Source organism: Chelonia mydas, chromosome 1 (assembly GCF_015237465.2).
Source record: "Chelonia mydas isolate rCheMyd1 chromosome 1, rCheMyd1.pri.v2, whole genome shotgun sequence".
Taxonomy (NCBI): domain Eukaryota; kingdom Metazoa; phylum Chordata; order Testudines; family Cheloniidae; genus Chelonia; species Chelonia mydas.
In genome coordinates, this window is record NC_057849.1 from 206,100,708 (window position 1) to 206,127,664 (window position 26,957).

The following is a 26,957-nucleotide window of genomic DNA, read 5'->3' on the forward strand; positions in this document are numbered from 1 at the left end:
CAAGCAGGCAGCTCTGGCCAGGCGTGTGCGGATAGCAGCAGCCCTAGCAGCACTGACTCAGTTAGCCACAGAGATCAGAAACTGGGCATAGCTTACTAGCACCTTGGGTATGTCTACACTATAAGACAAGACACCTGACTCAGGCTCCTGGGGCTCAAGGGGTGCCCTAGAGCCCAAATCATCTACAAGGGGAACAGCACCCAATCAGGAATGTCAGGCAGAGGAAGGGTCGAGTGTGAAGAAGGATCATTTGAGCTTGGTTGGGAAGTCAACAGCCCCTTAACCTGAGTCAGCTGACACAGGACAGCTGCAGGTTTTTAATTGTAGTGTAGACATACGCTGGCTACTCAGCGTTTGTAAAGGTACAGAAATCAGGGACATAAGGGCCCCAAGCCAGTAACAAGCCTTTGACAGCTCATTACCTGAGCAGTAATATAAATGACACAGATCTGCACTGATCACAGATTGGGCTGGAAAGGAGGAAGCAGCATCTCAGCATGCAAATGAGGATCTGACAATATTTCTGTCTTTGTGGAGCACAGAAGGCAGCTCATGCTACAGGATACCATGGACCCACCCTGCGCCATGCCCTAGAAGGGCAAAGCAGCAGCAGCAGCACTCCACCAGAGATTGCTTGTTTAGCTCCCGCTCTTTCCTCCCTACAGCTTCTCGGCACAGCTACGAAAGACAGCAGAATAAAATACAAGGAAACCTTTATTTTTCAGTTTTATCAAGATTTTTTTCATCTTTTTTAGCTGTTTATTAGTGGACAAGTCCAGTCAGTTTTTGTATTAAAAACGATCTTGATGGAGGTAGCTGTGTCTCTGTCCTGGCTTTTGCTTGGTCTCATCTGTACACTCGTCTCAGTAAACAAACTCAAAATAAGATTAAAACAAAAAACGTGGAACTCCAGGCTGAGGCAGCGAGCAGTGCAGCCTGGATTCTGTGTAACAGGACATGGCGCTGTGGCCTCCAGTCACTATGTACAGAGTCCATCATGTCCCCCTCTAGCCCTGGCACACTCCTTGCTTGTGCAGGCTGGCGGCAGAGGGAGGAGTCTCCTCGCCCCCAGGGAGGCCCGTGCAGCAACATCCAACAAGGGGAACAGCACCTGATCAGGAACGTCAGGCAGAGGAAGGGTAGCGTGTGAAGAAGGATCATTTCAGCTTGGTCGAAAAGTCAGCAGTACCAAGCCGAGGACTCATTGCTGCTGGGCCACCTGTGGGGTGAAAATATGCATTAGGAGCTCTTACTGACAGCACCCGTCCAGCTGGGACACTCCCCATGGGTCCCACTCCCTTCCGATAAACGACTGGATTGGAGTGGGGTGGATTAAGCTCCAAGAGGGATGGGGATCTCTACTGGCCAGGGGAGGGGAGGATGCTTACCTGTTGGGGAGGTGGTGGGGGAGGAGGTTCACTGCTACGATTGGCCAATCGACTGAGGATGTTACGCTCAGACATCTGGAGGCGCACAGCCACAGGTGGGATGCGGGCAATAGTGGCAGGCAGCCGAGTCACATCTGCCTTCATGTCACTCAGAAGCTCCTCCAGCTGCTTCAAAACTGGAAGAGAAAGGAGTGTGTATTTAGAAGGGGAAGGGGCACCTGCGCAGGGGGAAATTGCGGGGGGGGGGAATAGCAGCATGAGAAGTCCACCTTTGCTCAGCATGATCTACTGCCTCACCTTTGTGAAGAACAGCATTGGCTGGCTTGTTCCCAGCCATTGACTCCTTGGACAGATGCTGGTGGCTCTCTGCCAGACACTCCACCTCAGCAAAACGTGTATTGAGGGCCATAGACGGGTGCGATGGATCTTCTGACATGTTCAGATAGGCAGCTCGCCGCAGCTGCTCCTCAATCACCAGTGCCTGCTCCAGCAGCTGAGAGAGAAAGGATATGTATGAGAGCCTTGCCACACCATCTCCAGTTATTTCCTGCAGAGCAGCCTATCAAACACACCTTCCTACTCCCCCAGATTCTAAGACTTACCTTCTGCCAACATCCCCACCCCATCTTCTCAGGCTTGAGCTACTGCAGCTCCTTCCCTTAGCTCCATTTCCCAGGCTCTTATTTATATTGGGGTAGTGCCTAGAAATGCCAGTCAAGGATCAGGTGCCCACTGTGCTAGACACTATGCACAAAAGAACTAGTCCTGTCCCAGAACAAAATCATCTCCTAAGCATCCTCTTCTCCATGCAACTATAGCTCACTTTTTCAGGGACTGTTCCCTCAGGTACCTTCATGGTTTTATCCTCTTTATCCCTTGAAGGAGCAAACAGACCACACAAACACATTCACAGTAGGTGTTCCTTGAAGGACCTTCAGGCCATTTCTTCCTTCCCTCTTCCCCCCTAAACCCCAGGAACAAGTGCTCTTAAGCAGGCAAATGGCCACTATTCTCTTTTCAGTAGGCAGAGCAGTCTGGGACAATTTTCATAGTAATTCAATCAGAAAAACAAAACATGCTAACAAAACCAAAATAAAAACAAAAAAAAAAAACAGTTCTTGTGTAGTCTTCAAGGGCATGGCTAGACTAGAAGAAAAATGGTTTTATTGAAGCATGGGTTAACTTGTTTTAGAACCCTACTGTAGCAGTGTGAATACAGCATGCACTATCTACGCTAGGATTCTATAATATGTCAAACATGTTTTAAAATTATTTTAACCTAGCCTAGACATACCTTAAGAGGGCTGTAACACCAAGGAGCTTGAGGGTGGAGAAAGAAGAGGGGAAAAAACCAAACAAAAAAACTGAACCCCACCCCTTTGATGCCAAAGCACTCCCAATCCACTTCATATATTGCCTGATTGCAGGAGAACCTAACAGTGGGCAAGCATGAAAGACAGCAATGCTCTCTTTATCCATCAGAAATAGTCTCAGATAGGCAGACGCCTTCAATTTTCTTTCTGCAGCTCCTACCTTGAACCTCCTGGCCAGGAACTTATTCTTGATCTCCAGGAAGTTGCCCCTGTTCATCTCACCCTTGAAGGGTTCATTGAGGATGGCATAACGTGGATCATTCTGAATGTCCTGCCAGCGGGCATAGCCATGACTGAGATAGAGGAGCTCAGGCAAACAAAGGTAATGAAAACAAGGGAACACATATTCCAAGCAAAGAGGATTCCATCTTCCTCACACCCAATGTGATACAAGAGACGAGACTATCTTGCTCACTATATTGTAGCAACTCCTGTTAAGATCCCCAAATGGAGCTGTGATCTTGGTTGGGGTGGGTAAATATGAGGCTATCCCATTAACTATATTCCAGCCACCACTTGATAAGATCCCTTTATGGGGATGGGTCAGATTCCCAGAAAGGAAAAAAGGGTGTTTTGTCAGAGGAAGGATACTTGATGATCCCAGCCAGGAGCCAGTAGTCATGGCGCCGGTGCCAGATCTCGTAGGTTTTCTTGGTGACAGTTGCTGCTCGTTCTTCATTTTGCCATAGAGAATGCAACTCTGAGAATGGGAAAAAAAGAAAGAGTCAAAAGGGATTTCACTAAGATGAGCGGAGGCAGAATAAGTGTAGCTGCACTCAGGCCCCTCATACCAGTGAAGCCACCATCAGCTATGTTGAACATGAAGCGCTGCTTCACTGCCTTCTTGTGCCTCTCATCAAGAGAGTCCTTCAGCATCTCCCCATTCTGCAGCATCACCACATCTCTCTTGTCATCCTCCTTCTTCTCCTCTGCAGAAACAAGGACCCATTAGAGAGAAAACAGAGTACCACAGTGCACTCACGAGGTACCCCTCTAGAAGGTGGAGAATTAAGAGGGCTGGCAGTACCCTGCCACACTCACCCTTCTCATCCAGGTTGATGGTCGGAGGTTCAGCAGAGGGCTCAGCAGACACTCTATCTTCAATCTTCTCCACATCAGCTGCATGAGAAAAGAGTAATAGAAGCCATGAGATCAAGTCTGGTAGCTACAGAGGGTTTAACTGTTCAGTCTAAAACATGGTCTGTTTCCGCAATCACAGCCATGTGATCCCCATTCACATTTATGTTTCAAGCCTCACCCTGACCAAAAGAGGATAGTAGCATGTTTCCAGAGCTGTACAGACAACTGGGGTCCTGCACATAGTTCTGGGCTTCTAACAACCTGCAACTAATACCTTTGCTTTCCATTTCCATTGGCTCCTCCTTCACCTCTGGTTCCTCTGGCTTTTTCTCCTCTGCTTCTGGGGGGTTCACTGGGGACTTCGCCTCTTGTGGGGGTGTCTCCACAGGCTGGGCACACTGCTGATGAGAGAAAGCCTGTTCACTCAAGGAGGAGCAGTGTATGGACAAAACCTATGAAACCCCACCCATCACCGGAAGCTGAAGGCAGGGTGAAAGACATCTGAGTGCGCCACAGAGGGTAGCTGTGGGAGAACAGAGTGCTGGAGAGAACAAAATAGGGCTGCTTCATACTTCTACAGAGTGTTAACAAGAAGATGCATTCTTCCTAGGAATCCCCAGAGTCTAGCTCTGTCCCAGGCACGGGGGGTAGGGTGGGGGTGTGGAGAAAGGAGAGGAGAAGGGGACAGGGCAACAACATGGGCACAACAGAAGAAGAGATACCTATAAAAGTATAACAAAAACAGCTACTAACTCACCTCCATTGGGACCTCTGCTTCAGCAGCAGCTAGGTTGGATTCCTTCTCAGACTCCATGGGCTCCCCTTGCTCCCTAGTACTGGCTCCTTCTTCCACCTTCACACCCTCTTCTGTGCCTCCCCCACCCAAGACCAGCATATTTTTATGAAAAAAAAAAAAAAAAAAAAGAGACCATCAGTAAGCTGACCCTCATTGCAACTTGGTGCACCTTTCCCTTAGCTCCCACAAAATGGACCTCCACCCTAACTTGAACCACAATGGGACCAAAGCCCTCAGACCCCACAGGACAGATGCAGGAGTTGCCTGTTGGCCACAGCCCACCCAGGGAAAGGCAATGTTCTCTCGTGCCTTTAAGGGCATGCGCATCTCTTGGGGGCAGCCCTCCTAACCTGAGAGGCAGGTTGATCTGCGTCCACCCTAAGGTCCTCCTCACCACAGCTCAGGTGAGGGGAACAGCACTGACAGGGGTAGGACGCGGGGCTATGCAAGGGGAAGGGTCTCACCAGGTGGAAGGGCAGGGGCAGGTGTGTTAGGCTGTGTGTCCCCTGGCGTGGAGGGTGTGGGGGTTTTGGGGGAGGGCGAGCCCGGCTGCAAAAGCTTCTTGTTCTCCTCTATCTCTGCCAGTTCTGGCATACTCCAGCGCCCATTCACATGCTCGAATTCCTGCACCTGGTGGGGGAAGCAGAGAAAGACATCATGGGAGAGATCACACTAAGCTGCCTCTCTAAGCAGGGTAGATGGGGATCGCTCAAGACACCACAGGCTGGGGAGTCCCCAAAGATGGGTAGGAGAGGAAGAGAGCAGCCACTTGTTTGTCCACTGCATACAAGAGCTCAGGGCTTCTGTGATAAGAGGAGAAAGGGATGATGTGGGGTGGAGGGAGAGTTCAGCATTGCTCCACTAAGCACCCACCTTTTTGCGTATGAGTGACATGACCCCAATGCGGGTGAGGACATGCTGGCGGGACAGCCCCTCCCGTGGAACCCCATCTGCGAAGGTCTCCGCACCATCTGCTCCTGGCTCACATAGGTGACGCATGAACAGCGAGACATAGGCCCTGTAGCAGTATTAGATCAGCCTGAAGGTCCAACATATATGGGAAAAGTTGCCCTGCGGCTCCTAGTCCCCAGTGACCCAAGCAACAGGCTCCTGGCTCAGACCTGTAAGTACTCCAAGACAGTTCCTGAGCTCCCTTCCCTTGGTTCAGTTTCCCCTTTGGTTATTCCTCCTCAGCCTCCCCAAACAGGCTTCTTGCCACTGCAGCATGCAGCCCCCTTTACCCCTCGAGCCCTCTGCTACCATTCTCACCCTTTCCCAGTGGGTTCACAGATGCTGCCTCCTCCCTTCCCTCGCCCAATGCAGAGACTCACTTGAACTCCTTCTCAGACTTGCCACGCAGGTCCCGGACAAGCCACTGGGTGGTGAAGGCATCCTGGGGTGGCATCCCATAGCGCATGATGGCATTAAGGAAGGCCTTGCGCTGGCGGGCATTGAAGCCCAGCACCTGGAAAAAGGAAGGACAGGTATAGTGAGAGCCCCAGGCACACAAACACATGGACTGAAAGGCCCTTTCCAGGGTACCACTTACTTCAATGTTCCCTCCCACACGGGCAAGAAGGGGAGGCAGGGGCTTGTCTTTGTCGTTTCTCAGGCCTTTGCGACTGGGCCGGCGAGCAGCTGGAAGACAGACAAGCAGGTAAGAGGTCTACAACCTACCACAGTGAGAACGTTCACTCATGGCATCCTATGCTACATGGAGATGGACTGGAGCACCAAGCTCCCAAGCCAAGGTGTCCCGATTGCCACCTCCCAGACATACTGCCCAGGCTCCTAGGGCACCTACCTTCAGATCTCTCATCAAAATCCTCATCTCCTTCCTCAGAAGCCACTGAATAATCCGACTGGTTATCTGACTGGTCATCCTGCCAATCTGGAGGAGAAAAAAAGTGAGAGCCTGACAGACCCTATCCTTGCAGGTCCTGTTCTCCCCAGCCCCACAAAAAAAAAATCCCTGTGGGTGTCCCTCTTGTACCTCTGTCCTCCTGGGAGCCATCATTGTAGTTGACCTGCTTGCGGATACGTTTACCCTTGCCCAGGTTCCTAGCCAGGTCCTCCTGCTGCTGTTCATAGTGGTGACGCAGCAACTTCTCCCAGTAATCGGGGTCCACTGACTCTTCTTGCTTAATGATCTCCCGCTCCACCTCCTCCTCCTCCTGCTCCAGGGAGAGAGGGATATGATAATAGCCATGCATTCAAAACCCCCACCGGAGCAGATACCTGCTGCTCACCCCTCCCCACCACTTTCCAGCGGAACCCTATGCATGTCCGCATCCTAGTCACATCTGTTCCTGTTTAACTCCTGCACCCTGGAACAGGAGGAGCAAGACACTCACCCCCATCTCTTCTTCCCGTACCACGTACTGGGCCACCTTGAAGGAGCTGAGATACTCATTCATGCCCTGCAGCTCTGTGTCTTCAGTCTCATCCTGATTTCGGTCCAGTAGTCGCTCGATTGCCTTGTCATCGTAGTGGATGACACTGCTGTCCTCACCCTCTTTGCTATCACCTGAAGGAGAGGAGCACAGTCAGTTGGTGTTGAGACTCAAGGGCCTTTTGGGAGTGTGCCACAGAAGGCCTCTCCATGAGGCAGCATTCAGCCCTCTTGCCATTCAGTGGAGGACAAAGCATCCCCACCCGTTGGGCAGCATCCCCATGACCAGCGTTTATCAAAGTTCGGGTCGCGACCCAGTATTGTGTTGCAGCATGTAAGGCACTGGGTCACCTTGCTCAGCATCCAGGGACCCTAGCAGCTCTGGTCAGCACCAGCATGTTAAAAGTCGTGTCAGCGGTGCTGCCCAGCTAAGGCAGGCTAGTGCCTACCTGTTCTGACACTGCACTGTGCCCTGGAAGCGGGCAGCAGCAGGTCCACCTTCTAGGCAAGGAGGCCACGAGGTGCTGCACACTGCCCTAGCCCCAAGCACCAGCCAATGGGAGCTGGAGGGGAGGAGGAGGGAGTGTGGTGCCTGTAGGCAAGAGCCGCATGGAGCTGCTTGGGTGCCTCTGCCTAGGAGCTGGACCTGCTGCTGGCCGCTTCTGGTGGCTGCACTGCTGACTGGGAACCACCAGAGGTAAGTCCACACCCCAACCCCCTGCCCCAGCCCTGAGCCCCCCCAAAACCCAGAGTCCTTCCTGCACCCCAAACCCCTCATCCTCATCCCTGGCCCCAGCCCAGAGCCTGCACCCCCAGCCCCCTGCCCCAGCCCAGAGCCCCCTCCCACCTCCTGAACCCCTCATTCCTGGCCCCACCCCTGAGCACCTCCCACACCCCAAACCACTCATCCCCAGTTACGCATCAACAATTTTCTCCAACTGGGTCCCTGGGGGGAAAAAAAAAGTTTGAAAACCACTGCCCTAGACAACACCCAGGCACTCACCACCCTCAGTGGCCTCATCCTTGAAGAGCTCCTCAGTACCGAACTTCAAGATGTCATCAAGCTCCTGCTTGGACATGGAGCCTGTCTTGGAGCCCAACCCTGGCCTCACCACCAGATGTGTTAGCATCATCTTCTTCTTGGCCACCTGAGTGATACGCTCTTCTACTGAAGCCCGTGTCACAAAACGGTAAATCATCACTTTCTTGTTCTGTCCGATCCTGTGTGCACGGCTGAAAGCCTGAGGGGGAAGATGTGTTCAAATCAACCCCAAAACCAAATACTACACTGCTTCACCCATCTGACCTTGTTTACATAACCCTGACCTTCCTGGGCTCTCACTCTCCCCTTCCATTTCCTGCAGGTTACCCTTTGGGAGCAGCCTTCCCTGCCAAATCCCTTCCAGCCGCCCCCTCCCCACTTAGTGCTTTGTTTCTTCACAGTGGAGTCTCCCCCTCCCCTGCCTGACTACATATATACTTCCTTCTCTCCCCTCCCTCCACTTTCTCTTTCACAACCTCTCATTCTTAAGGGTCACCTATTACCATTAGTGACTCTAGTACCATCCTACAGCCTTACCTGGATGTCATTGTGTGGGTTCCAGTCTGAATCATAGATAATCACTGTGTCTGCTGTGGCCAGGTTGATACCGAGCCCCCCAGCTCGAGTGGAAAGCAGGAAGCAGAACTGCTGAGCACCAGGAGCTTCAGGGGGAGAGGGAGGAGAGCGAAGGGGATGGGGGAGAGCATGCGCATTAGATTCAACTCCACAGACTCATCACATCCAGCCCCTTATGCATGGAGGCAGTGTCAACCCAGAGGCCTAAAAATGGCAGAGAGGATGTGCTGCAGATCAGCACTAAGGGTTAGCAGCAGATGTGGGGCCTCAAGCATTTGTGAGGTGAGGGAGGGTTCTCATTTTCTGTGGGGTGTATAGGGTTCCATACCATTGAAGCGATCAATGGCCTCCTGGCGCATGTTCCCTGTGATCCCACCATCAATCCGCTCATATTTGTACCCTTCATGTTCCAGAAAATCCTCCAAAAGATCCAACATTTTAGTCATCTGGGAACAAGGAGATAAAGCTGAGCAGGAAGATACCAAACTGGATTGCTGCCCCTCTCACACACAGGGTCCCCAGCCTCTGGGAGGCACTGCCCCATTACCTGTGAGAAGATGAGCACCCTGTGGCCTCCTTCCTTGAGGTTCTTCAACATCTTCTGGAGCAGCAGCAGTTTCCCAGATGCCCGGATCAGGGCACTACCATCATACATCCCATTTGGCATCTTTGGAGCTTCCTGGGGGAGGAATTGAAGAGGAGGTACATTTTCTCTTAAATTTCTGACTCTCGCACCACGATGGTGCTCAGCACTATCATCCTTTGTTCAACTGGTATCTTGCAGTTTGGCTCCTACACTCCCATTCCATTTCTCTCTATCTTCCCCTCCCTACCTCTTGTGGCCCCTTCAGAGAGACTCCCTCTGCTTGTCACTTGGCAGGGGCTGCAGAGGGAAATAAAGGAAGGGCCTACAAACATCTCAAGCCCAAATTAAGGGGCAGGAAGTTCAGGCTCACCCCATGTGAATGGTAAGGGGCCTTGCTCAGAGGAAGACTGAAGGGCTAGAACATACCATAGCAGCAACGGGAAAGAGGTAGGGGTGGTTACAACATTTCTTCAGATCCATGACCACATTGAGCAGGGAGACCTGGTTGCCACCACCTCGTGCATTCAGTGCCTCGAAGTTCCTTGTCAAAATGTATTTATAGTATTTCCTGTGAAGAGAGAATCTGAGTCACTAAGCCCCCATCACAAAAGGGCTGATAACACCTACACGCACACCCAGCTAGCATCAGTCCAGCTCCTGGCACTACCTAGGCAATTCTTCCCTGCTAGCGCTACCTATACTCTGCCAACAGTCAGTCATTATTACGTGAGTATGTAAGATTATTCCTCCCTGGCAGCGGCAGCAAGAATTCTTGATCCCACCCAGTATGTCCAAAGCATATGGACCTAGATAAGGCATAAGCTGGTCTCAAGTAGCTCCTCCACCCTCCCATGCTCACTTCTGCATGGGGCTCAGCTCCACCCGGACAATGAGTTCAGTCTTGGAGGGCATGTTCTTGAAAACATCAGCCTTGAGGCGCCTCAGCATATGTGGGCCCAACATGTCATGCAGCTTCTTGATCTGATCCTCCTTGGCAATGTCTGCAAACTCTTCCAGGAAGCCTTCCAAGTTACTGCAGGAAAAACAAGCACTCAGGGCAGGAGCCACAAGGGAAGGAGATGCAGGTCCATGGGGAGACAAATAGGGTGGGGGAGGGGGACAAGGAAGCAGACTCAGTCTGGGCCTGCATTACAAGACATACTGGAATCTCTCAGGTGTCAGGAAGTTGAGCAGGTGGAACAGTTCCTCCAGGTTGTTCTGCAGAGGGGTTCCTGTGAGCAGTAGCTTGTGCTGGAGGGAATATCCATTCAGCACCCGGAAAAACTGGGAAGAAAGAAAGGAAGGGAGTCAATGGACTCATCCAGGTAGTCTGCAGGTCCCCCTTTCCAACACAAGATACTGTGCCATAGACGAATATTCCTTCCAGAATCAACCCTTCAAGCCAGGGTTCATCTTAGATTACAGGGACAGTTTGTGAAAGAGTCCTACATACTGCACCTCCTGGCTAGTGTCTTTACAGAAGCTGATCTCATTCACACATTGCCCAATACTCACTCCTCAGACCCGCCCGGGTGAGACTCTGCTGAGCAAATTCCCACAAATCAAGAGGCATAAAGGAAACGTGCAGCATCTGAACTGCAGACTCTTCCAGCCAACCAGCCTTCTCCAGACTGACATATTGTCCGCTCTACCTCCTCCTGAACTGGAGTCCTACATTCCTTCGGGCTCCCTCCCTCTCAAAGAGTTTAAGAGACCCTGGCCAAGTAGATCTAACTATTACTGGCAATTTTTAATGAATTGTGAATACTAGGGAAGTTCCAGAGAACTGGGGGAAAAAAGTCAAGGTTGTGCCAGTATGTATAAGCAGTAAACGAGACTGGTTAACCCAACAAGCAGTCCCAGGCAAAAAACATAGGAATTCTGATATGGTACTTCAAATTAAGCAAGTATTTATGCCAGTCAACATGGTTCTATGAAAAATAAAGTTGTCAGACAGACTTGATACTTTGAAATTAAGTTTAGCTGACAAAGGTTACTGTTGACACAACATACTTTCACTTAGTACTACATAGCACTGATTAAAATGTTAGAAGTATAACAAGTCAATGTAGTCCACCTGAAATGGATCAGAAATGGTCTAAAATAGATCTCTAAATGTAGTTAGTAGGGTGTCACTCTGATGGGAATTTCTTTTGAATTATTTAATAGCTTTATTATCTGGGAGAAAACATGAAATTGCTGATTAAGTTTGTAGATGAGTTTGGTGGGGTGGAAATCATGGGAACATCATTCATACAGAACAACCTGGCTTGCTTGTTTTTAAACAATGAGCCCATAAGAACACTTACAAGGGATGTGTTAGATCAAGGGTGGGCAAACTTTTTGGCTCAAGGGCCACATCGGAGAATAGAAATTGTATGGCAGGCCATGAATGCTCACAAAATTGGGGTTGGGGTGTGGGCTCTGGGCTGGAACCAAGGGGTTTGGAGGGCAGGAGGGGGATCAGGGCTGGGGTGCAGGCTGGGGGTGCAGGCTCTGAGCGGCGCTTACTTGAAGCGGCTCCCGGAAGCAGTGGCATGTCCCTTCTCCGGCTTCTACAAGAAAGCATGGCCAGGCAGTTCTGCATGCTGCCCCATCCGCAGGCACTGCCCCTGCAGCTCCCATTGGAGCGCGTAGGAGCCAGAGCGGGGCCATGCTATGACTTCGGCAGGACTGAGCCACCTGGTGCGGCCCTGACCCAGTGCCCTGGCTGGAGGGGGGCAGACTCACGTGGTGCAGCCCCGACCAGAGCGGGGCTGAGTCACGTGATGCAGCTTGAGAGCTGGCTTAAAACTGCTTGGCCCACAGGCCATAGTTTGCCCACCCAGTGTCAGATTCTTTTATCACATGAAGTCCTTAAAATCAAGATTGGATTTTTAAGACATTATGGAGCTCATCTGAGAATTATGGGCATGATCAGGAATTACTGGTTGACAGTCTCTGGCTTGTATTATGCAGATTAGGCTAAAACACTGGTCTGGCCTTTAAAAAACCCCTATAAATTGCACCACCTTCAACCTCCTGCCATCACTCCAGAACTCCTTCTGTACCTTAGATTGATTGTTCTTGAGCCGGTGAGCTTCATCCACAATAAGACAGGCCCAGTCAATGGAACCCAGAATGGCCATGTCAATTGTGATCAGTTCATAGGAGGTGAGCAGCACATGGAACTTCACAGATGCTTCCTTCTGCAAGGAAAAATGAGAGATTAGTCATAAGGGAACAGGGAAGTATAGGTACAGACCCAGGCCTAAGCAGCAAGGACAGGTCCTGCCCTTGCATCAGGCTGCCCTGACCATTCACTATCATTCAAGGCTTCAAGAGTCAAGGTGTTAATATCAGGCACTGAGGTAGTTCCAACTTGGACAAACAGATTTTACCTCCTTAGCAACCATGTTCAGTTAGACATAGGATTCCACAAGTTACTGTTTAAGGAGGCTGCTGAATACTTGCCAAACCTCATTCTAGAAGAGTCTACTGTTTAGAAATGGATGAAGAGAGGGAAGGAGAATGCTAGGGAAATGGACAATTACTGAAGAACAACTTGGCGGGGCAGGGGTGAGAATGGTACGGCCAGAGAACTAAATCCACGCCATACAACTCTAGTTAGTTGAAACTGTTTTAGTGCTGCCCGGAGCTTCAAGGAGTAGAAGGAGTTGTCAACATGGTTCCCATTTCACTGCCACTCCGTGAAAGCAGAGGAATCCGAGCTTCCCTATACTGCCGTGGAAGCTTTGAGCAGCAACATCACCCCGACCAGGCTGCCTGTCTGTAGGTTTGGCAAAGCAAGCAGTCGGTTTAAAGGCTCTTTTCAATTAGAATGTTCAAAAAGTTATTTACTGGGAAAGCTGGAATGCTACAGAAACTAACAGCTGTGGTAAGGAAGGTTATTTATCTATCAGTGAAAGGAAGCAAGTGGGGGGAGGGGGGAAATTTTCAGCCCCCTAGTCAGGTGGCACAAATATCAAGAGGAACTATGAGGAACTGGCCCTTTCAAGGCTCTACATGGAATCAGAGCTGCAGTCTCTGTGAGAGTTTACTACTTTGCTCTTATCTAGTGCTATAGATCTCAAATTCCTTTACAAAGTAAGGTCAGTGTCATCCACTTTACAGATGGGGAAATGGAAGCAAAGAGAAGGGACTTGCTTAACGTCACACAGTAAGCCAGTGACAGATCCAGGAAGCCCTAGTCGCAGCCTCCCTTATTTATTACTGAACTTGGAGTGGAAACGTCTACAACATGAGCTGCACCTGTCCTACCAGGAATCTGACATAGAATTTATTTCACAGAGGATTGCCCACCAGCCCTTAATTAGCAACCACTTTCACTTAGTAAGGCCCAGATCAGAACCAGGTTTCTAGAGACTGAAGTCCTGAATTCTCAACTCTTAGAAGTGAGCCAATGTGCTGTAACCGGGGCTTAATTGGAATCAATTTAAGGCTCTTTACCTTCATCCTGGATGCCTTCTTTCCCCCACGTATGGCATTGTCCTCAAAGGAGAACTCATTCTCCCGGATGATGGCCCGGCTGTCCTTGTCCCCAACGTAGGTCACCACATACATGTCTGGAGCCCACATCTCAAACTCCCGCTCCCAGTTGATAATTGTGGAGAGTGGGGCACTCACCAGAAAGGGTCCCTTTGAGTGGCCCTGGGGACAGAGTCATGAGGAGCGTTACAGAACTGCATCCCACCAGCGCAGGAGAGCATTCCCATAGATATGTGGGTATCCTCAGCCACTTTTGCTCCTCACCTCTTTGTACAGAGAGTACAGGAACACAGCTGTCTGCACTGTCTTGCCCAGCCCCATTTCATCAGCCAAGATCGTGTCTGTGCCCTGGGCCCAGGAGAAGCGCAACCAGTTCAGCCCCTCCAGCTGATAGGGGTGCAGTGTCCCTCCTGTTACATCAAGGTACTCTGGCTGCCGGTCATACTTCACCGTTGGCTATAGTAGGAGGAGAAAAACGTTGAGTCCCTTTGCACCAAAACAAAAACAAAAACGAAACCACACAGCCACCAAGACTTCTGTTTCCTATGCATCAGACTCCAGCTTGTGCCTCTATAGTCCTGCCACTGTCTCAACTGTGCCTGAACAAGCTTTCAATCCCTCATGCCATGTGTCTCAACTGTGCCTGAATGAGATCCCATCTCAAGAGCTCAACTTTGGAAACCGAACCCTTCCTATGACAAGCCAGCTAGTCCCCTCCCCAAATGGCAAGGTAAAACTGAGTTTAAAGGTTCTGTATCCTCTTTAACCCAATAGGGGGGCTCTCTGGAGACAATATCCTTCTGCCTTCAGCTTAGTAATTTACTGATGTGTACAAGTCAGATGCACCAGCTGGCATCACTAGTGGGAGTGAAAGAAACATGCTTCACACTCTACCCCTTAAGATGCAGGTATCCCACACATCCCAGAACCCACCTGCCCCCCTAACAGGGAGTAGTAACTTACATCCACTGTGGGTGTGTCTGGGGGCCTTTCCAGCTTCCGCATCTTCACCTTCTTTATCTTCTTGCCAGGCCGACCTTCTTCACCTCTCATCAGCTCCCTGTACAAAAATATTCTCTGGGTGTGGGTGGGGCTATGTGAGTTTAATGGAATTTGCAGGAGACCCCGAATGGGGAGGGGCTGCAAATAGCAAGGAGGACAAGGAAATCATCCAAAGTGGCCAAGACATGAGCCAACCCCGAAACACACTGCAAGGCAGGCACAGGGCCTCTGCTTTATGGAAAAAGGAGTCAGTAGGGGCAGAATGATTCCTTGATCCCCTTCATCCTACCAATCCTGAAGTTCAGGTAGATCCCCCCCACCACCCTCTTACCTGTGATTCCAGTAGGCCTGTTTGTAGAGGTCATAGTCCTGCACCTCCACATCCTCACTCTCCCAGGAAGCCTGGTCATAGGGAAGGTCCCTCCATTTAATCAGATAGTGGACATTCCCCTTCTTATCCACACTGCAGAGAGAACAATAAATCTCAAGTGTGGGAACCAGGCTTCAGCCAGCCCACCCCTTGCACAGAGGGGAAGGAAGGTGGGAAACAGAAGGGGATGGAGTAAGAAAGCAGCCATGTCCATAACCTCCAGCATAATTGGAATCAAATCCCCTTCCCCACAGAAGGGGATCCAGTTGATCCTACCATAATAGGAACCCCTGTCTTTACCTGTAGTGCATGATCAACCTTCTTTCTGCCAATTGTGACTGATAACTGTGGTTAGGGTCTCAATGGATCTTATCACAATGGGTCTTCCCCTCCCATGACTGAGAATTCAGTGGATCCTATTCCATTCCCTTAGTCATGCTTGACACTCTTGAGAAAGCCCCCCCCACTATCTCTGTAGGCTGGAATCCACTGGATCTTGCTGTGACAAATCCTTGCTCCCTCCCTCACCTGTGGTTGAGGATCCGGTGGATCATCATCCACTCAGGCTTGATCCCATAGCGATAGAAGCGCTCCTCCATCTCAGCAAACTTGGGGTCCTTGTTCTTTCGCTTGCGGCTCTTCTCCTCCTCACCCCCAAAGTCCCCTGAGGGTGGCTCGTCCATATCATTCTTGCGTTGGTAATTTCGGAACATCACTTGGCAGTGCAGCTCCAGCTGGAGCCAGGACAGACATATGGTTAGAGTGGCATCACGCATCCCTCCCACCACACAAAGATAGCAGTCCACCCCTTAGGCAAGCCAAGAGCCCACTAACCTGCAGCTCAGACACCCACGAACAGTGCCAATAGGACATGCCCTGCCATTTGACGAAGAACTGCCGCTCAGGCCGGCCCTCCAGGGGCTTGGGGGAGGGAGTGTTAGGGTCTGCATCAGTTGGTCGGGGTACTGGTGTGGGCAGCGGGGGCTGGCCCCACTTCCAGATCAAGATCTTCTGCACCTTCCCCTTCAGCGATGGGCACTGGAGAAGGGAGACAGAGGTGGTTATGTCAGAATTTAATACAAACAACCCCCACTCCCCACCAGCATTTGTGCCCTTGAGACACATACCAATAATTTACACATCCCCCTAAGTCATGGCTTCACCGAGCCAGATGGATTTTGCTCTCAAACTCCTCAAAGCCTCTGGTGCTTGAGTATCTGTGGCTTGTCTCTGAACTTTTGCTAGTTAGTCATTCTTCCAGGATGGAGGAGCCCTTAACAGAGTGCAATGTTCCTGGGGCAGGTGACAGGGGACAGGTCTGGCCCTCCTGCTGATCCTTGCAGGAGATGTCTTAGAGCCATGTAAACCCATATAGATTCTATACGGAAAAGAAGCTACTAGACTGGATCAGCCCAGGGTCCACTTAGTCCAGTATCCTGCTTGATGGATAGAGGACAATTATGGAAAAACCTACCCATAAAGGAAATTTCTTCCTAATTGGTCAGAGGTTGGAATATGCACTGAAGCAGGAGAACTTGTATACTTCTCACTGTGGATCTCCTCAATAGCCACATATACATTCAACACCATTTTAAATTCTTTTCTTAGTGATATCTTGTGCAGTAAGCATCTATGCCCGCTCTGTTCTGGGATGTGAGGCCTCTGCATATGATACCAATTCACACCCCCCTGCAGGGATGCTGGAACAATTTGTATAGTGGGGGTGCTGAGAACCATTGAACCAAACTGTAAACCCTGTATATAATGGAAACTACTTCAAGCCTGGGGGTGCTGTAGCACCCCTAGTTCCAGTACCTGTGCCCTATTGATAATGAACTCAGCTAAATGAACAACACTTTAGGATTGAATAGTTTTAACCATGGCCTTTGTTCTCAGACATGTTCAGGGGTCCAGGAAAGTTGGAGCCTCAGGTCCCTGGAGCCATGTCGATGGAACCATTTTGCACATGGTAGCACAAGTCTGCCCAGCACTGGGATCCATGACCATAGAGCCCCTTTCTGAAGTCTAAATAAGCTATGAGGCACTGTAAGGCTGGAGGAGAGAGGCCCCAAACAAATAAAGACAGAAAGAAATGGGCAAGCTAGAAGAGCAGTTACATCCCTGAGGGAACTACACAGCCCTGAGACGGAGAGGGATACCACACCCTGTGGAGGTGGGGCAAATGGGGGTAGCAGAGACTCACAGTGCAGCGAGGGCACAGCCACTCCCCATTAGGAATCTCTGGCAGTGGGGGATTTAGACAGTGAATGTGGTAGGAAGAGGGACAGGCATCACAGCAGAGCAGCTCCCCTCCATCCTTGCAGACCCGGCAGAACTCCATGTGGTGATCATCCTCCTCCTCAGGGTCTCCCACAACATCCTCCAGGATCTCCTCGCCTTCAGAGTTATCCTCCTTTGCCTCCCACTGGATCCCCTCCTTCTCCTACAGCAGAGAAGAAAATTAGCCCAGGGCATAGAAAACCCCCCACCCTCCTGGTGCCTCCAGCCTCCCACCATCTCTTCAACTTAGCCTTCTGCAGAAACAGGAAGTACAGAACCCCCTTCCTCCATGGTTCTTCCCTTGGGTATATAAAATCTGGTACTCACACAGTGTGGGCAGCTCCATTTACCCTCTGGGGCTTTCTCCATGTCTGGGTCCAGGCAGACCATGTGGTAGGCACGGGGACAGGTGTCACATAGGATGATTTCTCCTCCCTGCTGACACACCTCACAATAGTCCTGGTGATCTGTCTCATAGCCATCCACAGGAACTGTGGAGTCATCCTCACCTGGAGAGGGTGGTGGTGACAGTTACACATCATTGGAAGTCATTGGCACTGGCAGAATTCCTTCCTGCAGCAGTGGGGATACCCCACCACACCAGAAGGCTACATAGGGAGAGACACATTGCTCCAGATCCAGAGAAAAAAGGCAGGGGCAGGCAGCTCTTGCTCCACAATAGCCAAGGTGAGTGGAAACAGAAACCCAGGATAGGGCAGCAAAGCAGCTGTTGCCAACTGCAATAATTGCATAGGTCCCTTCATGTCTTATTCTACCTTTGGGACCCAAGGCAGGATTGCTTCTCACAGTCCCTTCCTCAGGAATTAAACTCTTCAGTGCTAACTGTGGGGGAGACTCAAGTTCCCTTCCCTTTCAGCAGTCTTACCCCATTCCAGTAGTTCATCCACCCCGAGCTCTCTAAACAATTCTCCTGTCCAGGGCTTTAGAGTCCTTAGACACTAACAGCAGACAATTCTCGCATCTCCCCCCTCATCTCCTTAGTTGTGCTCCATCCCCAGAGGAGCACTGTACTTGGATACCTTTCTTTTTCCTTTTCCCAGCCTTGAGTTTCTTGCGGCTGCGGCTGCTGCGGCTAGTGGATCCATCTGAAACAGAGTAGCTATTGATGCTAGCATCATCAAAGTCTGATTCCACATCCAGATCCTCATCTTCACTCTGGGGAATGCAGGAAGAAAGAATGGTGAGTCAAGCAGCTATGGTTTATCAGCCTCCTACATCCTTGGATCATCCTCATGCATTGCATGTTGGGAAGCGTGGAGCTGGTCAACTGCAAGTTCCTGCCATCATCAGTACCCCATAATGGGGAGAAAAGGGAAGAAGAGTCACTTACTGATGATCTCTTACGCTTGGAGCTAAATCCTCCCAGTTTGATTTTCAGAGGAGCCACCTTCTTGGTTTTGGGTTTCTTGATGTCAGGAACACGAGGACTGGCCTTGGGCTTCCGCCGGGCATTAGGCCCTATGAGTGAGAGAGATTGTGAGACAGATTTCTAGCTACCAAATTCCACCTCTCATCCTGGTTTTTCATCTCACCTTTGCCCTCCTTGGTCTTGGCCTTACGTAGTGGCACATCAGCAGGGGGCTGGGGCAGGACAGCATCCACATTGGCCACCATGCTCTCTACCACAGCCACAGCTGCAGCCGCTGCAGCTGCCACAGAGGCCCCTGAACTGCCTTTGAAGGGGTTGTTAGTGCTGAACTCCCGCCACTTGGCCCCCAGCACCATCATCATCTTTGAGACAGCTATCTTAGGGTTCTTGGCAGCTATGAGTGGCCTGTATGGGGGCAAAGAGGGAGTGTTACCGAACGGACATGGATACTGGATCCCCCCCATCACAGGAACTACAATCCAGCCTAACCCCAAGGATACTAGCTGCTGCCACCCTCCTGAGGAGGAAATATTTCTAGCTCTAGGAGAAGAATGATGTCTACATTAGAGCAGAAGGGGGCCTGAAAATATGGACTTGTGTCCCTGCTTTACAACTGACAGCAAAACCATGGGACCAATCACTTTACTGCTGTCTACATTCCCCCTTCCCTGGTGGTAACTGTCACCAAAAGGTGGGCATTTAATGTCTAAAATGCTTTGAGGTCCTGGGAACAAGGATATTTTGTCCTGTTTCCCTTCTGTTCCAGAGGCCCAAAAGCCCCATCGGCTCAAAGCTTACCTGACAAACTGGCTGAAAGCCTTGTAGTTGGTGAGAGTACGGTAATCCTCCTCTGTGAAGATATGATCAATGTCCTCCATACCCCAGTCTTCCAGGAGCTGAGCAGATGATTTGGGTTCCTGTGCAAAAGGTGACGGGCAGCAAGTCCCAGGGTGACCAGATACAATGGAAAGGGGTTTAGCCTCTATATACTGCAGGCAAGCCCATCAGTCTGGGGGCGTGTGGGGGAGAAATGACAACTCTGGGTCAGGGGATTCCCCCTCAAGGTCTAAGGGTGAGGGGAAAGTAATTTGGGAATATGGCTCATATGGGCCAAGTCTAGAGGACTGAGGGAAGACCAAGCAGGACAGCCCCCGTGTGCCATTGTAAGGGGGCAATGTGATTGTCTCGCCAGGTCAGATCTAGGAGATAGGCTGCCCTATCGCCCCACTCTCTCACCTTTGAGTCATCATCTTCCTCTTCTTCCTCCTCCTCCTCCTTGCGCTTGGCTTTGTTTTTCTTTTCCTTCTTGGGCCCTAATTTCTTCTTTTTCTTCCTCCCAGGGGTGTAGTCACTGCCCTCACTGTCTGAGTGCAGCACCTCCTCTTCTTCCTCCACAAACTCATTCCCCTCACCAGAGCTGTCCCCTAGCTGGGGGAAATTGGGAAGACAGAAGATCAGGCAGCTGTGAGAAGAGATCCAAGAGGAGTACTCACTACACCCTCCCGCACACTCCAGGGGGTTCAAACCAGGGGTCACTGCCTCAGGCTGTGCAGCAACAGGAATGACTGCCTATGTGCCCAGTCTTCACGGCCTGTTCCATGGGAGAATCTTCCCTCACACTCAGCCCTCCATTCCTCACCTCCTTTTTCTGGCGCTTGCTAAGTTTGGGCACTTTTGGTTCCTTCAGCTTCTTGGGCTTCTTTTTCTTCTTGATTTTGGGAGTTTCAGCCTCTGATAGCAGCTCTTCCTCTGGCTCTTCTTCAGGCTCTGGAGGGGGATGTGTAGGTAGGGGAGAGCAGAAAAATTAGGAAGCATGGATATATATCCAAGCCCCACCATCATGCCCTTTGGGCCACACTACACAATCCAAGAGTGCTGCTACACAGCATACCCCTCTCCCCATACAGCTCAACTGCTTCTTCAACTCCTTGGTGCACACGTGCAAATCCACACATTTGTCTTAGCCCTGTCTAACAGTGTCCAGTAACAGACTGATCATACCGTACTGAAGCAGGCGAAATCAAAAGCCTTTAGACCCTCATAGTGCCCACATCATCATTTACCCCAGTTAGCCCACTGCTCCTTCTCCAAGCAAAGCCACACATGTTATTTAACAGGTTAGGAATTTCCTTAGCCCAGCAAGCATAGCAAAAATGGAGTTAGGAGATACTGGCCACATGCAGAGGACTCAGCAGTCAGACGTGAGCAGCCCCAATTGGTAAGGGAGGAAAAAAGGAAGACAGGAAGCCCCCAGCTGATCTTTGGGATAGGCAGCATGAGTGTAGCAGAAAGCTCAAGAGAACCAGCTGATCAGGGATGAGGGCATGGGCTCTATCCCAGAGTCCCCAGAAGAAACCCCTACAGCACAGGGGCCCTACAATGGCAAGCAAGGAACAAAACAGTCAGCTGCAACTGGTTCTTCCCCTCCCACCTGAGCAGCTTCTGTTCAGGGCAACTCACTCACCAGATCCCTGCCTCAGCAGCCAGCCCACAAGCATCGCTTTCCCAGCACCACAGCCAGCACGCTCAGTCCTTCACTGTTGTAATGCATGCCAACTCTCCCCCACCCACAAAAACACACTCCCATCTGTGTTCTCTCCCCCTCCTTCCCACACAAAGCCCAGAGAGGAATGGACAGCCAGACAGTCCTTTCCTTTGTGACCGGATCCACAGCAGCCCAACCACTCACCCTCTCTCCCTCCCAGCCACCCCACCCATTACAGAGTGAAAGTTACTCATTCTCCCTCCAAGGGAAAATGGCCTCCTGACCACAGAAGCAAGGCAGGATGGGAGAAGCCACAGTTCACAGCAGATGCAGCCCCCGGAGAATAAGGGGCACAGAGGAATGTGCTCAGGATGGGGTCCATATTCACAATGGACACAAATATATCCCCTTCAAGCAATATTTGCCTGTATCTTATCTACCAGGACAGGCCCCCTATCCTTCCCTTCCAACCAGTTCTGATTTAGGGCTTTGTCAGCCCCCCCCCCCCCCCCCCCGATTTCACCCAGTACATTCCCTGAACCTCTTAAATTCCCAGTGACTTAAGTAAGTGGCTCTCAACCTTTCCAGACTACTGTACTCCTTTCAGGGGTACACAAGACAAATCAGACCCCTAAGTTTCACCTCACTTGAAAAACTACATGCTTACAAAATCAGACATGAACATACAAAAGTGTCATAGCACACTAGTACTGAAAAATTCCTGACTCTCTCATTTTACCACATACCTATAAAATAAATCAGCTGACATATAAATATTGTACTTACATTTCAGTGTATAGTATATACAGCAGCACAAACAAGTCTTTGTCTGTATGAAATTTTAGTTCATAACTGATTTTTATGTAGCCTGCTGTAAAACTAGGCAAATATCTAGGTGAGCTGACATAATCATGGGTATGCGTACCCCTGGGGTACACAGAGGTCTTCCATGGGGTGAGAACCACTGACTTAAGTGACTTCCCTTGGAAAGACTCCCTGCCCCAGACTCACAAATGGCTAAGTGTGGGGGGATGATTCTAGAGCTCCTTTCTAGAACTCCTATTTTACAGAGTGGTAATATGAGTTGTACATCCATACAAGTCAGCAATAGAACTGGGAATAGAACCTGAGAGCTGACTCTCAGGGTAGGTCTACACTACCCACTGGATCGGCGGGTAGCGATCGATATATTGGGGGTAGTTTTATCGTGTCTAGTCTAGATGCGATAAATCGATCCCTGAGCACTCTCCCATCAACTCCAGAACTCCAGTGCCGCGAGAGGCGCAAGCGGAGTCGACTCACTGCGGTGAAGACACTGCAGTAAGTCAGTCTAGGTACATCAACTTCAGCTACGCTATATTCATAGCTGAAGTTGCGTACCTTACATCGACTCTCTCCCTCTCCCCCCCCCTCACCAGTGTAGCCCAGGGCTTAGTCACCAGAGCTGTAACTTCATCCCCATTCTCCATACAGAGACTGCAGTTATAGTGAAAACCAGGTATGCGGCCTGAAGAGGCAAATACTAAGGCAGGGATTCTCAACCTTTTTCCTTCTGAGCCCCCCCCGAACATGCTGTAAAAACTCCATGGCCCACCCATGCCACAACCACCATTTGTCTGCATATAAAAGTCAGGGCCAGCACTATGGGGGTAGCAAGCAGGGCAATTTCTGGGGCCCCATGCCACAAGGGGCCCCGCAAAGTTAAGTTAGTCAGGCTTTGGCTTCAGCCATGGATGGTGGGGCTGAGCGCCCCAGGGCTTCTGCCCCTCACAGCAGGGCTAGGACTTTCTGCCCTGGCAAGTCTAATGCCAGCCTTGCTTGGCAGACCCCCTGAAACCTGCTCACAGGCCCCAGGGGCTTCAGACTCCTGGTTAAGAATAGGACTAAGGTGAACAGTGTAGAATGATCCATGGGAAGCCTGGAGAGTAGGGTGTGGTGAAGACAGAAAGTGGGTCATGCAATAGCCCAAGGCAGTTTCCTCTGGACTGTCAGCAGGTCTGAGCTCCCAGATGGATGAGAGGAAGCCAGACACCTTGCCCTCTCACATACTTTTCCTACTCCCAGCCATGGTACATATACCTTGCAGGCACTCAGATGCCCCATTAAAACCAGACTCCCTGCCCTAGGGACCTCCAACAGCCTGCACTAGCTTGGAATAAAACAAGTTCTACCTCACTATAGTGTGCAGACCACAGCTTTTAAAAAGGAAACAGTAAAGAGACCCAAATATTCTAATCACCTGTGCTCCTAAACAAAACTCCCTGCACATCATATTTTACATGCATCACCCATTCAATAAAATAGATAGAACAGACCCACTACCACTCCCTTTTACATCCTATAATGCCATCTATACCTGGGTGCTGAGGGATGCTGTTATTCAGCAGGATTTCCATCTCCTCATCATCACTGCCAGCAGAACAAGGTGATGGGGATCCAATGCCCGATGCCATGTCCTCCGAATTAGGGTACTTGGGCTCAGACAGCTTCTGCAACCTTGTCTCCTTCCTGCCAGTCAGGCCAGTAGGTTAATAAAAACGCAAAAAAAGTTAGCTATGATAATCAGCATGAACCCACATCCCCATGCAATAATCCTGCCCAATGTACATCTGTAGTGAACTTGGAAATGTGCAGCCCACAACATAAGGGCTGAGTAGGGAAGCGTGGAAACGCTGAGACTGAGCACTAGTTCAGGGTCCTGATGAAGGTGGTTTTGTAGCTACTGGGAATTAAACTGTACCATGAATTCATTTCCTGCAAAGGGCCACCAAATGGCAGTCTGATGGTAACAGTGTCCAAACCCTTGCAATATGATGCCAGACTGGTACCAGTGCTGTAGGGTAAGGCTAAGTGGAGTTTTGTGACTTTTAGCCAATTGGTCGCAATTTAATTCGAGATAGTTAACACTCTTGCCAAAGCTACTCTTGATGGTCCCCAGACTTTGGTGGTTTACATCTCTCGGGAGCCAGCCGCGGCTGAGCGACAAGCGGGTGCAGCATGGAACAAGTGTTTGGGGAACAGCCAAACTCGCCTTTACAAAGAAAGTGTTCGCTGCCTTGAGCTGCCGATCAATTCATGAGGTAAAAACTCCAGCGAAGACAAGCCCCTAGCGGTGCGAGGGACCCGCATCGCAGCCCCCCCAACATTTCCCATCGTCAAGACGTGCTTTTAGGACCACCACCACCACCACCACAAAAAAAAGCATTTTCAGTACCCGGGGGATTCACGTCCCACCCCCCTCACGGAGCCAGCAGGGCAGGACGGGACAATGTACAGAGATGCCCGTTCAAGGAGCCCCACCACGCCCCCGGGAGGCTGACAGAGGCCCCCCGATTTCACGCAGAGAAAACAAAGGCACGGCGAGCCCGTGGCAGGCACCGCGCGGGCTCCCGGCGAGCCTGCCCCCCCCGCACACACACACACGCGCGCGCGCGCGGGGGGAGCCAAGCAGCAGCACGCGGCCACCCGTGCCCCTCGCTGGGGGCGGGCGCAGCTGCGGCTTGGGGCGCGCGGCCAGTCCCGGCGGGCGGGGCGGCCCCATGAGCGGGGCCGTTCCCTGGGGGCGGTGGTGGTGGTGGTGGTGGCGGCGGCGGGGGGGGGAGGAGGGGACGCGAGCCCCTCGCTCGCTGGTGCGAGGCAGCCCCAAGTCAGGAGGGTCCCGAGCACCGCGGCTGCCCCGTGCCCAGCGGGGACACACGGCGCCCAGGCCGAGGTCGGCGCCCCCGGGACAGGACAGCTCCCGGGGTCGGGGGCGGCTCGGCGGCGGCGGCGACAGGACGGGGGCGGGAGTCGGCCCCATGAGTGGTTGCAGCCCCCGCGTCCTGCCCTTTGAAGCAATTTGCGGGTCGTGTCCGGTCCCTGCCCCTCTCCTCACCCAGCTCGCCCCCCGGCTCCTCGCTCTCGCTGCTGCCGCTGAAGGGAAAATGGCCCCGGCTCCGGCACCACCTCTTAAAGGGGAAAAAGCCCGGCCAGGCCCCTCCCCACTCCCGCTTCCAGCCCATAATATGCCCGACACCTCGGCAATGGGTCCGCCCCCATCACCCTGGCAACCCCCCAACTGAGACATCCCATAATACTTGCCCTCCCTTCAGAACTCCCTACTCACTGGCCGGCCCAGCATCCCATAATAATCACCCCTCCCATCAGGAACATCCCATAATACAATCTTCCCTCTGAGAAACATCCCATAATATTCCCCACACACTCACCCCTCACTCAAACATCCCATAATACTAATCCTTTGCTAAAACATGCCATAATAGTCCCTCACCATCACCCTCCCTCACTGAGACATCCCATAATTGCATTCTCCCACACACACTGACATCCACTCTCAGCCCCAGGCATCCCATAATACTCCCTCCTCCCCACCCCATTCCCCCTCCCTCACCCAGACATCCTACAATAATCCCCCTTCCTTGTTAAAATATCCCATAATACCACACACTCACTGCCCAATCTGGTATCCCATAATAAGCACTACTCCCTCTTCAACTCCCCCACTGAGACATTCCATAACAGCCCCCATAATATCCCATAATAGTCATACCCCAGACATATATCCCATAATAATAGTCACCCTTCTCATCCTCCCCTTTCAGCCAGGCATCCCATAATAGTTGCCAGGAGCCACTGTCCAGTCAGGCATCCCATAATACTCTCAGCAATTCTTAGCCACAACCCACAATACTTGCACTGACTGCCTGCTCCCCCACTCCAGCCAGGCAGCCCATAATAATCACATTCATGTATTTCCCCCCCTCCACCCAGACAGACCAGAAGGAACAGGGTGCCATCTGAATAGCCCACAATACTGAAGCATGGAGACAAGCATCCTGTAGTACTACCTACCAATCACTCCTAAGAAAATCTCATAATAATACTCATGAGCCACACTCACCATTCACCCCACCCCCACATCCCATCTACACAGACCATAATAATCACTGGGGGCACAGGGCCAGCGACACATCCCATAATACTCTGGCACAGACTGCCAGGATTCTTTGTTCCTCCAGATGATACAGATTCAACGTATCCCATAAAAATCAACACACCCCCAAACACACACTCGGGCAGTTAGCCCATAATATTCACTAGAATCTACCTCTAGACAGACATCCCATAATAACCATGCTCACCCCGCTTTTAAAAGAGAATCAAGCATCCAATAATACAGATACACCCCATTAAGGAATGGCATCCTACAATACAGAAGAGCAATCAATGTGAACAACTCTGATACTCCCTATCAAGGTCAAACATATTATCCACCCCCTCACCTAGATCATAGACGTGACCATCCCTTAATGCTATACATCTTCATGATATAAATTTAATAGTATCTATTTCCCCTCCATTATATGCATGGACTTCCCTCAATAGTATTTATCCTTCCTTATACACACAGATATTCTATAATTATGTCCTTCTCATTGTGTGTGTATGTATATGTGGACATCCCATAATACTATTCACACCATTATATATACAGACATCCCATATTACAATCCTTCCTCCTCTATTATGCACAGGGGCATGCCATAATAATATCCGTACTATCCCATTACACACATTAGTATAGTATCTAACCCTCCCTTTATACACATGGACATCCCATAGTATTGTCCTTCCCCTTTGTTGTACATACAGACATCCCATAATACAATAACTAATAATCCCTTACTATAAACATGTAAATCCCAAAAT

General features: G+C 50.8%; 1 protein-coding gene and 1 non-coding gene across 4 annotated transcripts; both read right to left on the reverse strand.

Moving 5' to 3' along the window:
• Positions 1 to 696: 696 nt before the first annotated feature.
• Positions 697 to 25,227, reverse strand: CHD4 (chromodomain helicase DNA binding protein 4). 3 transcript variants are annotated; one of them, XM_043537889.1, is made up of 40 exons: positions 25,123 to 25,227; positions 23,605 to 23,756; positions 20,403 to 20,530; positions 20,000 to 20,191; positions 19,562 to 19,680; positions 18,927 to 19,168; positions 18,725 to 18,852; positions 18,414 to 18,549; positions 17,701 to 17,882; positions 17,297 to 17,536; positions 15,928 to 16,131; positions 15,622 to 15,827; positions 15,055 to 15,186; positions 14,685 to 14,781; positions 13,986 to 14,177; positions 13,683 to 13,883; positions 12,284 to 12,421; positions 10,396 to 10,517; positions 10,093 to 10,266; positions 9,660 to 9,801; positions 9,195 to 9,326; positions 8,976 to 9,093; positions 8,609 to 8,733; positions 8,033 to 8,270; positions 6,992 to 7,164; positions 6,631 to 6,811; positions 6,442 to 6,528; positions 6,187 to 6,275; positions 5,969 to 6,102; positions 5,511 to 5,655; positions 5,102 to 5,267; positions 4,599 to 4,708; positions 4,116 to 4,230; positions 3,803 to 3,880; positions 3,553 to 3,690; positions 3,353 to 3,461; positions 2,922 to 3,054; positions 1,686 to 1,881; positions 1,389 to 1,564; positions 697 to 1,219 (listed from the first exon to the last, which is right to left on the reverse strand). In XM_043537889.1, exons 2-40 carry the CDS (start codon positions 23,699 to 23,701, stop codon positions 1,202 to 1,204), a joined length of 5,733 nt encoding a protein of 1,910 aa, XP_043393824.1. In that variant the 5' UTR covers positions 23,702 to 23,756; positions 25,123 to 25,227; the 3' UTR covers positions 697 to 1,201. The 3 variants fall into 3 exon arrangements, with proteins under 3 accessions (XP_043393824.1, XP_043393787.1, XP_037766605.1); XM_043537852.1 differs by having other exon boundaries at positions 4,116 to 4,239; XM_037910677.2 differs by having other exon boundaries at positions 4,116 to 4,242.
• On the reverse strand, positions 4,932 to 5,074 carry LOC114019844. Its single transcript, XR_003564833.2, has one exon.
• Positions 25,228 to 26,957: the final 1,730 nt, after the last annotated feature.

Bases quoted from the DNA above. Each gene is read 5' to 3' on its own strand.
- CHD4 (XM_037910677.2), bottom strand. From the start codon at position 23,701: ATGGCATCGGGCATTGGATCCCCATCACCTTGTTCTGCTGGCAGTGAT. The intron at 3,691-3,802 runs GTGAGTGTGGCA...TTGTTTCTGCAG, and splicing joins CATCAACCTGGATGAGAAGG to AGGAGAAGAAGGAGGATGAC. The intron at 1,882-2,921 runs GTAGGAGCTGCA...TTTCTCTCTCAG, and splicing joins TCCTGGCCAGGAGGTTCAAG to CTGCTGGAGCAGGCACTGGT.